General features: G+C 40.3%; 2 protein-coding genes across 2 annotated transcripts in view; both read right to left on the reverse strand.

Annotated features, from left to right (window-relative positions):
• Positions 1–3,338, reverse strand: part of tmcc3 (transmembrane and coiled-coil domain family 3) — a 58,072-nt gene extending 54,734 nt beyond the window's left edge. Inside the window, exon 1 of the mRNA XM_088924222.1 lies at positions 3,194–3,338. Within this exon, the coding sequence (XP_088780348.1) occupies positions 3,194–3,256 (63 nt within the window). The 5' untranslated portion in view covers positions 3,257–3,338. The remainder of the gene's footprint in view (positions 1–3,193) is intronic.
• Positions 3,339–11,258: 7,920 nt separating this feature from the next.
• On the reverse strand, positions 11,259–14,438 carry ndufa12 (NADH:ubiquinone oxidoreductase subunit A12). The gene is made up of 4 exons (XM_088924009.1): positions 14,312–14,438; positions 13,752–13,834; positions 12,829–12,916; positions 11,259–11,546 (listed from the first exon to the last, which is right to left on the reverse strand). Exons 1-4 carry the CDS (start codon positions 14,398–14,400, stop codon positions 11,354–11,356), a joined length of 453 nt encoding a protein of 150 aa, XP_088780135.1. The 5' UTR covers positions 14,401–14,438; the 3' UTR covers positions 11,259–11,353.
• Between the last annotated feature and the right edge of the window lie 474 nt (positions 14,439–14,912).

Raw genomic sequence — 14,912 nt, forward strand, 5'->3', positions numbered from 1 at the left:
GCTCTGTACTTGAGCTTCAATCAAAATTGAAAAACCTTGGGGTTATATTCGATTCTGGCTTAACATTCAACCCACATGTACAGCATACTGTCAAAACATCTTTTTTTCACCTTAGAAATATCGCAAGACTACGCCCTATGCTATCATTAACTGTGGCTAAAAAGCTGATCAACATATTTGTATTCTCTCGAATTGACTACTGCAATGCTCTACTCCCTGGGGTATCTAAATCTACTCTGAACAAGGTGCAGTATGTCCAAAATTCAGCAGCCAGAATCCTGACCAGGTCTAGTGCAAGTGTTCACATTACTCCTATCCTGGAGTCCTTGCACTGGCTTCCGGTCAAATTCCGCGTAGACTTTAAAATCCTCATGCTCACCTATAAGGCTTTACATGGCTTGGCACCTCAATACCTGTCTGAACTTTTATCACCCTACTCCCCACCTCGCAACCTCCGCTCTTCAAATTCTGCCCTCCTTACTGTCCCCCAAGCCCGTCTACATTGTATGGGCGAAAGGGCCTTCTCCTGCTATGCCCCCAAGCTCTGGAACTCTTTGCCCAAGGATATTAGAGAGTCACCTTCTCTAAACTCCTTCAAATCCAGACTCAAAACCTTCTTCTTCAGAAAAGTCTTTACTTAACTGGTTCCATTCTTCACCCCTCTGCTCTTCTTAATACCACCTTCCACGGTCTCCTCTATTGTTATTGTTGTATTGTTGTAATTATAATTGTGTCCTATGTTGTGAAATCTTCTTATTTATTGTTGTAGTCTTCTTATTTATTGTTATTGTCATCCTGTAAAGCGCTTTGAGAAGCCACCTTTAAAGGCGCTATATAAAATAAAGTTTATTATTATTATTATTATTATTATAGCATAAGGAAAAGGGTTCTGCAGTCTTCCCTGAAGGGGAAGACCAATAATAAAAAATTTGGATGTCAGAGGGGTCCGAAAGGAAGAGACAGAACATTTAAAATATGAAAAAACTAACTAAACCAACATTGGCAGTGTTGGTCTTCGGGTGCTGGTGATGTCACAGTCCCCGCTGCATGTTCAGAATAAAAGTTATCAAGACAGGATGTCAAACAGTTTTTTCTTGGGGTCACACTGTTTCTAAACCTGACACATCTTTTGCAGTTTGTGGTTGGTTTTGTTTTCACAAGGCTGCAGCTGAAACTGCAGTTCACAGAATTTGGAAAACTGCTGAGCCACTAGCTGACCCACACTTAGACTGACAAATAAACTGATGCCCTGTGTTTCGAAATAATGTCAAAAATACATTTACAGATATGGAATACCGCAATTCCTTTAAAAAAAATAAGGAACAGTTTCTGCATGACTAAACTTGCTATGTCATCATTACTATAATAATAACCACTGTTTCCTGCAGTGACAGGAGCGTTTTTCACAGAATCCCCTCTTATCTTACCAGCAATAGCTTGACAAACATTAAATATTCTGAAACAATGTTTTTCAAAGAACTCCAGGTATTTAACTCTAAAGATTCAACTTCTGATTGAATGCAACCACTGATACAGCAAAAGGAAAACACTCATGTTTCTCGAATAAGCACAAAAGAACCGCAGCTGAGATAATGTTGCTAAGTCAAAGTCTAACATAAAAAATATTGAATTGCAATGTACTGAAATGCCTAAAGTTTCTCCCATATCCTCCAGCACAGCCTGGCATAGCTGGCCTTGGCAGCCAAGGAAGTGGTGAGCTTGGTTGCCCCTGCAGCAGATGCTCTATGTGCCTCAGCCGCCACTTCTACCCTTATCACGGCTAACATTCCTGGTCCCTGCCTGACCACACCCCATGGTCGGGTCAGCCTGGACAGCCCAGGGGTGCGCCAGGGTGTCCACTCATAATACCACCTCACCACTTTCATCCAGAAGCTCCTGCAGGACCAGGCTGTGCAGGGACTCGACCAGCTGTGCCATCTTCTTTCTCCAACAATTTGCTCTCACCTGCATCTCAACCTGGACCTGACCCACTTCCCTTTGGCACAATTCCATCAAACCCATGACAATGAATCCATTCTCTGCTGCTGGAACAGCAGCATACTGTGCTACACTGGAGAGCAAGATATTTCCGCACAGGTAGGAGGGACTACTAAGTCTCCTTTGCCTACCCACTTGGTTCGGCAGAGTCAGACTAGCCCCTGAAGAAGTAGCTCAAGGAGGGAGCTGCGTCAGCATGCCTAGGCTGCAAAGGAACAGGTAGCGGGTTTATTCCATGCTGAAAAGAAAGGAAACACAATGTTTCGGCTATGGAGCCTTCTTCAGGTGAAGAAGCACCTTCATAGCACCTGAAGAAGACTGGTCTCCACTCAAGACCCTGCTGTCACCAGCAGGGAGACTCCCAGCAGGTCTACCACTGCTCATTGGGGTCTGTCCAGACACTCTGAAAAGCTGCCCACAGCATCAGCCCTTGGCATACTCTGACACTTGGTGGCTAAGCTGCTACAGCCAGCCATTCTTGTGATTGTGGCTGTGATGCCTGAACCCTCTCCCCAGCCTGCTGTCAGCTGACCCTCCTCTGTGGTTTTACTTCCTCTTTGCGCAACATGTCCTGACTGTCTAGTGTCACATACAGTAGTTCCTGCTCCTACAGCAATGTGGAGAAACCAGATGGCTCGGTGGGTGTTGGATGCTCACAAGGTTGTTAGTACCCCCCAGGTTTCAGACACAATCAAAAATAAGAGAGTATAAACATGAAGAAAAACAAAACTTGGGCAGCAGGCAGAGCACTTGAGTAGGTGTGCACTCTGACAAAGGTCATTCTTAAAGACTGTGCTAAAAAAGAGCCTGGGTCCGGTTTTCCCCTTTTATAGATCTCCCTGGGAGGGTAACACAAGATGAAAGAAGAGGCGTCTTCACCTGCTACAGTACATGAGCCTCTTTCAATGAAGAAGCACCCCTCACTCCATGCTACACAGATCACAACTTATATAGCACACCGAGTCCCGGAGTCTCACTGTCTCGTGTGAGTACGACAGCTACAATATTATATATGTCTTTCTGAACTTCAATGATTTTAGTGTTGTTTCAATTACAGCAGTAAACAGTCTGAAATTTGCTTTAAATTGCAGCTAGAACTTAGCTATTTATCCACAGATACAGTGCAAGTTCTTAAGTTTAATGCTTGAACAGCAGCATGATTTAGTAAGATGCCAAAAAGAATAAGGAGACATACCTCTGAGACATGTATCTGTGGAACAACACCACAGTGTTTCTTCATTTCTTGTCCTTTTTCCATCTAGGTCAAAGTATGTGTGGAAGGCCATACTTATTTTGACTTGAACTCTGCATCTTTTCATAGTTTAGCTCGCAATGGAAGGGCGTTAAGGAAATCACTTTCCTGTGCTGCTGAAAAAGCCTTTCCTTCCCCTTTCAGAGATAAACAAATGCTATTAAACATAACCCACATGGGCGAATCGAGGCAGCCATCCAGACTTTATTTTTTGTAGATAAGCTCCCTAATTGATCTGAAAACAGCGACAGGAAGATTATAATACTCCAGGTCAGTTTCAAACACAGATAATGTCAGATAATTGTAATTCAATCATTATTGATTAACTAAGCAAAGAAAAAGCCTGAAAAACAATGTTATAGGCTTGTTGAAGGTGTGCAGGACCACTACAAAAATCACACATAGAGACATGCACTGGTATCAACATTGATTTGATAAGTGCATTTCAGCATGTGACACAGCAAGTCTGCACTGTTCCACTGATGGTCAGCGTGTGTCCCGTACCACTTGATAATAGGAGCAAGCAAAGGAGCCCGCAAGGCGAAGGGTACTGATTTGCTCCCTGTGTTCAGCTATCATGTTGCCTTTTGTCACGACATCCACACGACTCCCAAGCCATCTCTCCTCACACTGCCTAAAGATCAACAGAGAAGCAATATAGAGGTAGGCTACTGTATATTAAAAAAGAAGCACAAAAAGAAACACAATTCTACAAAAGAAGAAGTAAAAGGTTTATTCCATGCTGAAAAGAGAAGAAAAACACAACATTTCGGCTGTGCAGCCTTTTTCAGATGTGTCAGAAGAAGAAGAGTAGGGCTCCACAGCCTAAATGTTGTGTTTCTTTTCTTGGAATAAACATGGAATAAACTTTTACTTGTTCCTTTGCAGCCTACGCATGCTACCTACAGTACCTGAACTATTTCAAAACACTATTCTAGACGTTTTTAGAGGTTGAACTACTGCATGCTAAGAGTTGACTGAAAAATAAACTTTTATGTTGTACACAAAAGCCCCCCCTGCAGCTTTTTAGAAAGAACTGTGGCTTTTAACAACACAGAGTTTTCTTCACTGTGCTTATATTTCATTCTAAACAACTGTAGAAAGACTTGTCTCAAAAAGTCAAAAAGTACAGGAACATGATTTGTAATAACATATACATAATTCTGTATGGGGCTGACTTGCAGAGTTGGGGCCCTGGGTTCAATTCCTGGGGTGCTATCTGTGCTATTATGTTCTCCCCCTGTTTGTATGGGTTTCTTCTGGGTGCTGCAGATTGCTCCCAAAGTCTAAATCTATACTGGTAGGTTAATTGGCTTCTGGGAAAACTGGCCCTGGTCTGAGTGTGTTGGTGTCTGTCTGCCCTGTGATGGACTGGTGTGTCATCCAGGGTGTACCTGCCTTGCCCTTGTTTCTTGCTGAGACAGGTTCAGGCTCCCCTGTGACTCTCTACTGGATAAAGTGGTTAGATGATTGATGGATGGATTGTTAGCATATCTGTAACACAATTCCTGTATTTCTGAACAGAACTTTCAAACATATTTATTCTCTGTAAAAATACCAGCTGTAGTTTATGTAATTATGCAATTCCTGTAAATGTAATCATCTAAGATAAGGTAGTTGTACAAGATTGTATAAGTTGGGTGTAATCAGCACTATTTTGCATCACAGTGGTAATCAGCTAATTGTCCAAAGCATCTCAGGTAAAAGGCTATTTACCTCCACTACTTTCCCTGACTCTATAAAGTAAATTTCATGCCACAGTACACATCCCAGTGTTGTCCCTGGTGTTCACCATCATGAAATTCAAGGCAGTGACTACACTCCATAGTGATCCAGATGTTATGAGTCAGAGGCCGGGTCACGTCACTGGGCCAGCTGTGCTCAGACTCCCCAGGCAGGGGTGCACATGCGGCTTAGTGCCGCTGAGGGGGGGGCGCTGTCAGCGTCCTGTTGTTCTGTTATTCTGGGTTCGATTCATTATCAAGCCACAAGATTTGAAAGAGAATGACAACTTTACTGGAAAAGACTTGCACACCACGTTGTGTTACTACTTTCATGGTTTACAAACATCTCCTTATTCCTGTGCACATGCACCAACTAGGGCTGAGCGATATGGCCTAAAATGTATATCAAGGTATAATTTTAATTTTGGACGATAACGATATACATCATGGTATAGACCTTTTTCTCATAATGTCAATACAGCATGCTTTAAAAGGAGTACAAGACTTGGATAGTAAATTTTTATTGCCTGGAGTTAACTATTAGGTTTTTCACATAGAAATGAAGTAGAAGTCAAATATTTTAAGAACATTTTATTTTGCAGAACTGAAACAATACAATATGAACATGGATTAAATAAGTAAATATGTAACACTTCAAATAAAATTCTTATAAACTTAAATATGTAATACCTCTTAAAACAAAATAAAATGACACAAATAAATTAAAAAAAACATTCAAGCATTTCTCGGCGTATTCAGTTTTTGTTTTATTCATTCTCGGCGTATTCGTGTTTGCAGACGGGCACACCGAACACGTGCGTTTGTTTTCACGGAAAAGGGAAGAGGACGCCCACGTGTTTTTATTGGCCGCAATGACCTCAGATTTGACAAAGACCGGACGTCTGAACCACCAAAGATTTCCAAATATCACCAAGATTAACATTTTCAGAATTATATAATTGGAGCTAAAATACGGCAGAATTTTAAACTATGACGGGTCAATTGTAAAAATTTCCAAACCCTGTTTAGCTAAGATGCTGGCGGGGGAATCTATTTAAACATCAAAATCCATTCTCTACCGGTATAAACGGTATAGCCAAATCCATATCGTGGCACATACAGTATTTCTATATACCATATACCGTCTATACTGCCCACCAGTAGCACAAACTAATATCCTTACATATACGTTCATTATACTGTAAATATCACTGCCCCAGTGACACAGTGGCCCCTGTAACTTTCCTGCAGGTACCTGCAGACTCACGATGGTGATGTCACTGAGATGTCACACCCCTCCTCCAATCAGATTGGTACCTCCTGAGCCTCACGACAGAGCTTGTACGCATTAGAAAGCATGAAGGTCCAAAGGGCAGGTTGGTTTGTGCTTCCTCATTCTCTCCACGTGGATAGAAGCAGCATGGCTGGGAGCTGAGATAAGACAACTGGCAATTTAATTTAGTGACATCTTTATGTAAAAGATGACCAATCACATAGTGAGTTACACAGTAAATTCTAAAATCTTAAAAATAATATGCATTACATTCTGTGGAGTTACAAACTTCAGCAGTTATTAGAATGTTTTGGTAAGCTTCACAACACTTATGTAACTTTCCAAAAAACATTTAATACTGCTGAAGTATACAATTCCACAGAGCTATGCACAATTGTTAATGTATTACAAAAAGTCAGAAAGCAAAGAAACAAATATTTCATAAGCATGCCATAGTAAAATCATTGATAACACGAAGACAAAACAATCTGTTCCTGCAGTGCCAGGACATACATCTGTATGTCCTTTAAACAGCACTCTTACAGGTTAGAAGTTCTAGTACATACTGTAGCACTTTCAGGATCACGTGGGTATGCACCCTCGCCGCTGCCGCCTCAGGTTGGCAACCCACCACTGGGGACTCAAACCCGGGCCTCCGGCATCACTCAACAGGGAACTAGCCAGCTGAGCTAAAGGGAGATCTTCCTTCAGCCTGGCAGCTGAGCTCCCTGCTATTCACAGGGAAGGGCGGTGACGTCACCTCGCTAGTAAGCCGGCTCGCACAACCTGTAATGTCGGCCATATGCGTTACAATATTTTTTCAACAAGCAAGTGAAACTCGCGTACCTCCAATGCTTTGCAAGACACACTGACTTAAACTGACATGGCTATCTGAATGTGTTTTTTAAGACCAATATCTACTGAAAAAAGACTGTCCACAATGAAGGAACATCAGCCATAATAAGACTCTGAGAGGGCCTCTCAAACTGTTTAATGTGTATTCCGATGATATTGCTGATTTACTGAAGCACAAGACGTCAAGACAACACCCTACTATTTAGCTGTAACCCATTTTATATGCACATATTCCTTGCATTCATTTTGTAGGCCTTCAACAGTAGATGGGGAGCAAGCTTATCACAAGCAGGCTGATCATGAAGATCCCTGTAAGGTGTTTGCCAAGAAACCACTAGGATGGCAAGGTGGTGGAAGGTTATAAAACAGCTTGAAGGATACGACAGGAAACATGCTGTATTAGATTTCCGGCTAGCACATTAGATGTTTTGAGAGCTAACTGTCATCCTACACTCCCGTTTACTCTACTGCATTGACACATGCCTTTTGCAAAGAAAATACAGAAAACTCCCAATCACCTCTAAAACAAAATGTTTTCCATTTGTTTCTCTCATTTGCAGATAACGGATTATTGATTGCTCTGCTAAGCAGAAAGCTTTTCTTATTCTGTTTGTACAAGTTGGCCAACCATGAAACAAACACTGTCAATGCTATACATCGAACAAACAGGATACAACTCTGTAAGCTAATTACATTTACGAATAGTCGTATCATTCAGGGCTGGCTGCAGAGGACATGTGCATGCATCTGAAGATTTTTTTCAAATTTCATATCTATACAGATTTAACTCGGACTCTTCAAATTAAAACAAAATGTTTTTTGGAGACTCATTAGAAGACTTAGGACTTGTCCTTTTAAAATAATTTTGTTTACCACCCTCCACTCTCAATATTTTGTAACTGACTCCAGGTATAGTCTGAATTAAAGCATTTGTCTCTTATTTCAGATATGCATCCCAGTGCTCTGACCAGACCAACCCTCTAAAACAGGAGCACAGTGGGGACGGATCATTATAAAGGTAGAAACTTTACATTTTTTGTTAATTTGTTCACCCTTACAATAAATTCACGTGTATATTTCACATATGAACAGTACATTTCAGTAAATATGAAGTCCCTAAATATTTAAACCCTTTATTCAATGCACTTATTGAAATGTTATGGGATAGTGCTAATGGAATATTGAAATAATCTGTAAAACTCCTAGTTTCATGTTTTGCTGCAACATAACATGTGTATGTATGGTTGCACCTGCCAAATCACTCCTCAGCAATTTCATTATTTCTGTTTAAACCATGAAAACGGTAATAAAGCAGGCACCCATCATAAAATATTCGGTGGTTCAGAAGATACATTTATTTTGATCCTACCCTACCTAGTACATGCATTCAAAGATCCAGCATCCTGGAGCCTATCCCAGATGTACATAGTGTAAGATGGGACTAGACCTTAGACCTAACACCAATCCATTGCCACAGACACACAACCACACAGGGACAGCTCTGATATGCCCCTTAACATACCCAGTACATCCAGTATAGATTTTGTGTTTATTAAAAATTCTTTATCTCTAATTCCACAGACATTTCTGCGTATGGAACTCTTATGAGATTTAGAAACCTTAGTCAAAAAAGATGGTCAATGCTTACCTGTGACATAAACATGACCTTTCCCATACATTGATCTACTGGCTGACACCAATAAATCCATTTCCTCTTCACAGACTTTATTTGGCATGAAAGGGTTTAGTTCACTAAAACAAGTTCACTGAAGGTCAAGGGCTGACTGTATTCAACATTTCATTAGTGTTCACAGTGCAGTACAGTATATGTCACACATACACAATTATACATAACAATACTGTGTTATACATAGCATAAACAAACATTAGCTGCAACTAATCTGGCCTTACTGAACACAAAGCAAGATGCACTGCTTTTCTAAAGCAATTACGACCAATACTTCCAATGGCAGAACAGGACTAGCTCATGCACTGATCAATTAAACTTGGCAGAAGGAAAATATAATTAACTTCTGAGGATACTGCTACATAATATAAAAGTAACAGGAGACAGTCTCACCTGTGTTCTCCCCAAGATATCCAGATTGCCACACCTTTTTGTAATTTGGGAATCTATTTGAAGTACATTGCTGAGGTTTATAGCTCTTCCTTTGGCATAATTTGGTATCACCAAACACATCAATGAACATAATATGTCACCAGCACAAATATGCTACTTCAAACATAGGAAACAACCGTGCAGGAAACATGGAACAGAAAAATACAATGCACAATGAAAAAATGTTATGCAGCCCTGCAGACAAAGTAAAGTGATTAAAAAAGTCATTCCATGACTTAAAATTCTTTTTAATTCTCATCTCAGAATACAGCCAACTCATGTTTTTATAAAAAAAACTACACTCCCCTCCCCCATCACGCACTGATGGTCACACAATCATCTTCTATATAAATGAAAACTTAACATTCTCTCTAACCTGTAAAGATTCGCAAGCACTTCACACAATGCAAATTGTCAACCCACGGGTGAAGCTCCACACATGCTACTTGCTACTACAGTAGTCTTTTCAGTAAACAAATACTGTAAGAGTCACCTCAGTTCAGGGCTTAAGACTAACACCCAGAGAAAAGAGCCATAACAATTTATCTCATACAGGGCATCATAGATCTTTGCAGATTCCAAGGCTATTTTCATTTTTAAACAAAGCACGTCTTAATTCAATACAATGCTGTATGACGCTAAAAACACCAAATGGCCTTGGAAACAGGCCTTTTACATTGTGCAGTGAAATAAGGGTCCCAGAGGCACTGTATTTTATTGAGCTGGTAATAGAGGAGAGGGAAAATGTATTACAGTCCAAACTACATCAATAGAGTTCTAGGATGCAAGTAGGAGATGCATGACAGTGTTTGTTCCAAAAAAGGTTGGCAAAACTAATGGCTGTATTGGATAGGGTCAGTGTTTTTTTTTCTGTTGAAACATCAAAACAAACCCAGAATACATACCTAAAGCAGAATAATGTCTTTCATCCTTAAAAAGTTCAAGAGTAAGAAGATAAGCTCTGCTAACTGCTTTTCACATATTAAAAATGCCAGACAGCCCTAACGCCGCACGTTTCCTGAGTTTCCTATTCTAAGGTACAAATCTTTATACACATTTGACTCTCTACAGAGAAGAACAGCACCACATTGGTTTTCAGTGGAGCTGGGAACATTTCTCTATTAAAACCCTCTTGCTGAAAGAGGTCAGACCTGTTGCTAGAATGCATCAGCTCATTCAGCAGTAAAAGATAGATATTTTTCACATAAATATGCTAAATTAAGAAACGCTCGCTCATGATCACACCTTACACATCATGACAGTACAATGACCTTCAATCAAAATTGGGCCTTTCAATTCTTTGAAATCCTGGGTCCTTGCAGTCCTAGTTGTTTTCTGTACAACATGAGTTTGGAAAAGCTCTTTTTGTCTGTAACGAATGACAAACTGATCTGCTGGAGGGCAAGGACTGTGCAATGTAAATCACTGAAAGACTTTTTGAATGCTGAAAGATAAGTGTTGAATTGCAGCGTACCACAGCCTTTTGTGTGATTGGACACGACTATCAAAAATTTGATCAAGCAAATTTATTTCATAATTATACAAAATTCCATCTTTTCTAATAAAAACATGGGCTGAATTCAAACAAAAACATTCCACACTCAAATTTTAAACACATTCAGGCAAAACATTATACTGGTAAGAAAATTTCAGTTGATTATTTAGCAGAATTTAGTACTGTGTAACATTATCACAGTAATGAAAGGACACGTTTGTTTCAGTATGACCACATATTTTGAATGTGAACAACTACAGGAGCTGAGAGAACTTTTGTTTGGAGGAAAATCAGTATATTACATAATATTTAAAAGTTATCCTTTAAACGCTGCTCCAAATGAACATTGCCTTTATTTAGGGATCTAAGTACTATTTTAAAGTTATATGGAATTTAGGTGTTTTTCCCTGGAAAGACCCTGAAAATAATGTGCAAGAAACGGCACTGAAAATATGTTTAAAATCACTACTAATATAATATATCTCGTCAGTTACCTGCAAGGGGTCTTTCGGAAGAGTAACTAGAAGAATCAGTCACACAGCTTTATTGTAACTTTATTATCGTTATGAGACATCACACTTATTGCGAAGAACAGAGTATCAGCGAGGACATTTTGAAATAAGAGTTCTTGTTCCGGCTATACAGTTTCACCCTTGCTGGATACCTGTGGAGGGACCCACTCGTGAATCTTCTTGCGGGTGGTGGAGTAAGGTACATACTGAGCTGGTGTGCCACTCACATTAAACTTGTGGTTCTCCCAGATAAACTTGCGGGGGACTGGAGGGTGCGTTGTTGGTGGGTCGTCAGTGATGGAGTGCAGCCAGCGATGCCTGTAGAAAGGAAAATGACAAGGAGGAAACCTGAGTTTGCTGTATTCGTGGGTGTGAATAAAGTAAAGAGCTCCCCCATGTGGTACAGACCGGCTGTGTCTCACATCATCATCATTTTTTTCACCTCAGAAATATCGCTAGACTACGTCCTATACCATCACTAACTGTAGCTGAAAAGCTGATCAACACATTTGTGTTCTCTCGAATTGACTACTGTAATGCTCTACTCGCTGGGGTATCTAAATCTACTTTGAACAAACTGCAGTATGTCCAAAATTCAGCAGCCAGAATCCTGACCAGGTCTAGTGCAAATGATCACATTACTCCTATCCTGGAGTCCTTGCACTGGCTTCCTGTCAAATTCCGTGTGGACTTTAAAATCCTCATGCTCACCTACAAGGCTCTGCATGGCTTGTCACCTCAGTACCTGTCTGAACTATTATCGCCCTACTCCCCACCTCGCAACCTCCGCTCTTCAAATTCTGGTCTCCTTACTGTCCTCCAAGCCTGTCTACATTGTATGGGTGACAGGACCTTCTCCTGTTATGCCCCCAAGCTCTGGAACTCTTTGCCCAAGGATATCAGAGAGTCACCTTCTCTAAACTCCTTCAAATCCAGACTCAAAACCTTCTTCTTTAGAAGAGCCTTTACTTAACTGGTTCCATTCTTCACCCCTCTGCTTTTCTTAGCTTTTCACCATCCATGGTCTCCTCTGTATATTGTAATTGTGTTTTATCTTGTGTATTCTTTTTATTTATTGTTGTTGTCATTCTGCAAAGCGCTTTGAGAAGCCACCTTTAAAGGCGCTATATAAAATAAAGTTTATTATTATTACTATCATCGTGGAACAGGACGTTCCAAAAATCGGGCTCTCTCACCTCTCTGCCTACATGGTCCCAGCATTAGTCTAAAGATGGCTTTTTTTGACTAGCACTTGATTTAAGAGCATTTCTCAGTCAACAGATTAGGAAATATAAAAAAGGTTGATGAATGACTCCAGGCCTCACAGAGCTAATTACATGGTGATTTTTGTTATCCTCAAAAGATCAAAATAGACCAACAAATTGATATACTGAGGGGCAAGGAGTGTGCAATGTAATTGACTGAAAGACTTTTGAATGCCGAAAGACAAGTGTTGAATTGTAGTGTACCATGGCCTTTTGTGTGATTGGATACAACATTGGTCAACAATTTGATAAAGCAAACAAATGGATCTTAAACCCCCTTCATATTTAAACACCAGTCTAAAACACCCTGAGAAGAATCTTGTTTGCTAAATTACCATTCAGGGGGGACCATGCTACCATCTACTTCCCAGAAAGTTTTTTTCCCGTTCATTTCTTCAGTGTAAATCACCCATCTGTGGCGACCTAAATCACAGAAAAAAGAATAAGAGAAATACCCCTACTTTCACATAATAGGAGAGATTCCAGCTTACAGCTGACATGCTTGTGAGGATTGAAACCCATACCTTGTTGGGTTACAGTACAGACTTTTATTTTCAATTGGAACAATACACATTCAATAAACAGAATAGGAAATAAGGAGCATAGTACAGGTTCTCCCTAAAGAGAGATGCTCTCTGCTCATCCTCCAGCTGTCACCTGAACAAGATTTGGTCCTTGTTTTAGTTCGAAATTAAAAGAATAGTTCTCAAATACAGACCCCCACCCATCCATTTTCTAACCGCTTCATCCAGTACAGGGTCACGGGGGAGCCAGAGCCTATCCTGGCAAGCAACAGTCACAAGGCAGGATACACCCTGGACGGGACACCAGTCCACTGCAGGGCACACACAGACACACACACCAGGGGCAATTTTCCCAGAAGCCAATTAACCTACCAGTATGTCTTTGGACTGTGGGAGGAAACCAGGGCAGTCAGAGGAAACCCATGTGAACATGGGGAGAACAAGCTCCATGCAGATAGGATGTGAGGTCCAGAATTGAAGCCAGGCAGCAATTCTAACTAACCATGCCGAACATTATACATCTACATGCATCCTGAAGCTTCAGGAATCCACATAACCTGCAAATACAACTTGTCCATCCAAGCCTTTTCTTTTTCTTTTATAGATTTATATTAAAAAATATTTCCTCTCTCACTAAATACTTATTCTTTACAGATTAAACATTTCTTATTATTTTACTGACAAGGCATGTCTATGAGTCGGTTAGACAAAAAGCTGCACAGTTCTGGGCTTACCAAAGAAGTACCGATTGTCTTCATAGTACTTGTTCCCATATTTGTCTACTCCAACAAGAGTTCCAGTTTTCATATCGTTTACTCTGTAAAGCATAACACTACAATTTAATGCATTGGCTCCAGGCAATATAAAAAAAAGCTTTAAAATCCCCCAGAATTCATGAACCCTAACTAGGCTGACAGATTTGTTTCTTTTATTCGTAAACGGTTAGTATTCACATTGGTCTCAGCTAAGAGGTTTTAGAGTTTTAATCGGAACGCTTCTCAGTACAAGTTATAGCTATGTTGTTTATGAAACCGACAACTGAATCAATCCATCGCGTCCACCAACACCACCTTAAAGACACAACTGTGCCAAAATTGGCATTTCTCGGTTTCCTATGGATTGTGTTATTAAAATTCAATAAATACATAAATATTGGTTTTATGGCTACATAGCAACAACCACTCAAGCCTTAGAAGAGGTCAAGTATAAGAAGGTTATTAGATTTTTATATTACAATCTTAGCACTTAACTTTCTTATTTAGCTGTATGAAAATGCATCATAAAGAGCTTTAACCTGAGTAATTGCAAAATAGCACCGCGAACACCCCCATGACCTCGCAGCTGTCCCACAGCCCTCCGAACAACCTGCAAGTACTCCGCCATGTTCAGACGGAATTAGCCGTGCCACGGTAGGAACTTTGTTCTCTGTAAAAACATCCGCAGGAAAACTAGGGCGCTCGAAACAATGGTTCCTAGCAGAATGTCGAATACGTGTATATGTAGTCGTTATGATACTATGCCAACAAAGAGTGACAATAAAAAAAAATCGTTGCTATGTTGCTATAAAAAGTGGGTCTGTGTGGGTTAATGGCGAGAAAAGAGCGTATACTGAAAAATAGCTTGAATGAGTGGTGTGCTTTGTTGGGCTTGCGACAGACTTTTTTTTAAACTCTAAATGCAAAGCAACTTCCGGCTGCTGACAACTGTCAAGCATTGCGGCAGCATCATGGTTCTGGGATGCTTCTGATTTCTGATTAACAAATTTGAAGCTTGTCAGTACAGAGAGGAAAATGGATGGAGCACACCACAGAGGAATCCTCTGGGAAATAATCCTTCTTGAATCAACCAGGAATCTAAAACTGCACTGAAAATTCACATTTCAAAGGGGTGATAAC

Source organism: Atractosteus spatula, chromosome 8, assembly GCF_055471065.1.
Source record: "Atractosteus spatula isolate fAtrSpa1 chromosome 8, fAtrSpa1.hap1, whole genome shotgun sequence".
Classification (NCBI taxonomy): Eukaryota; Metazoa; Chordata; class Actinopteri; order Semionotiformes; family Lepisosteidae; genus Atractosteus; species Atractosteus spatula.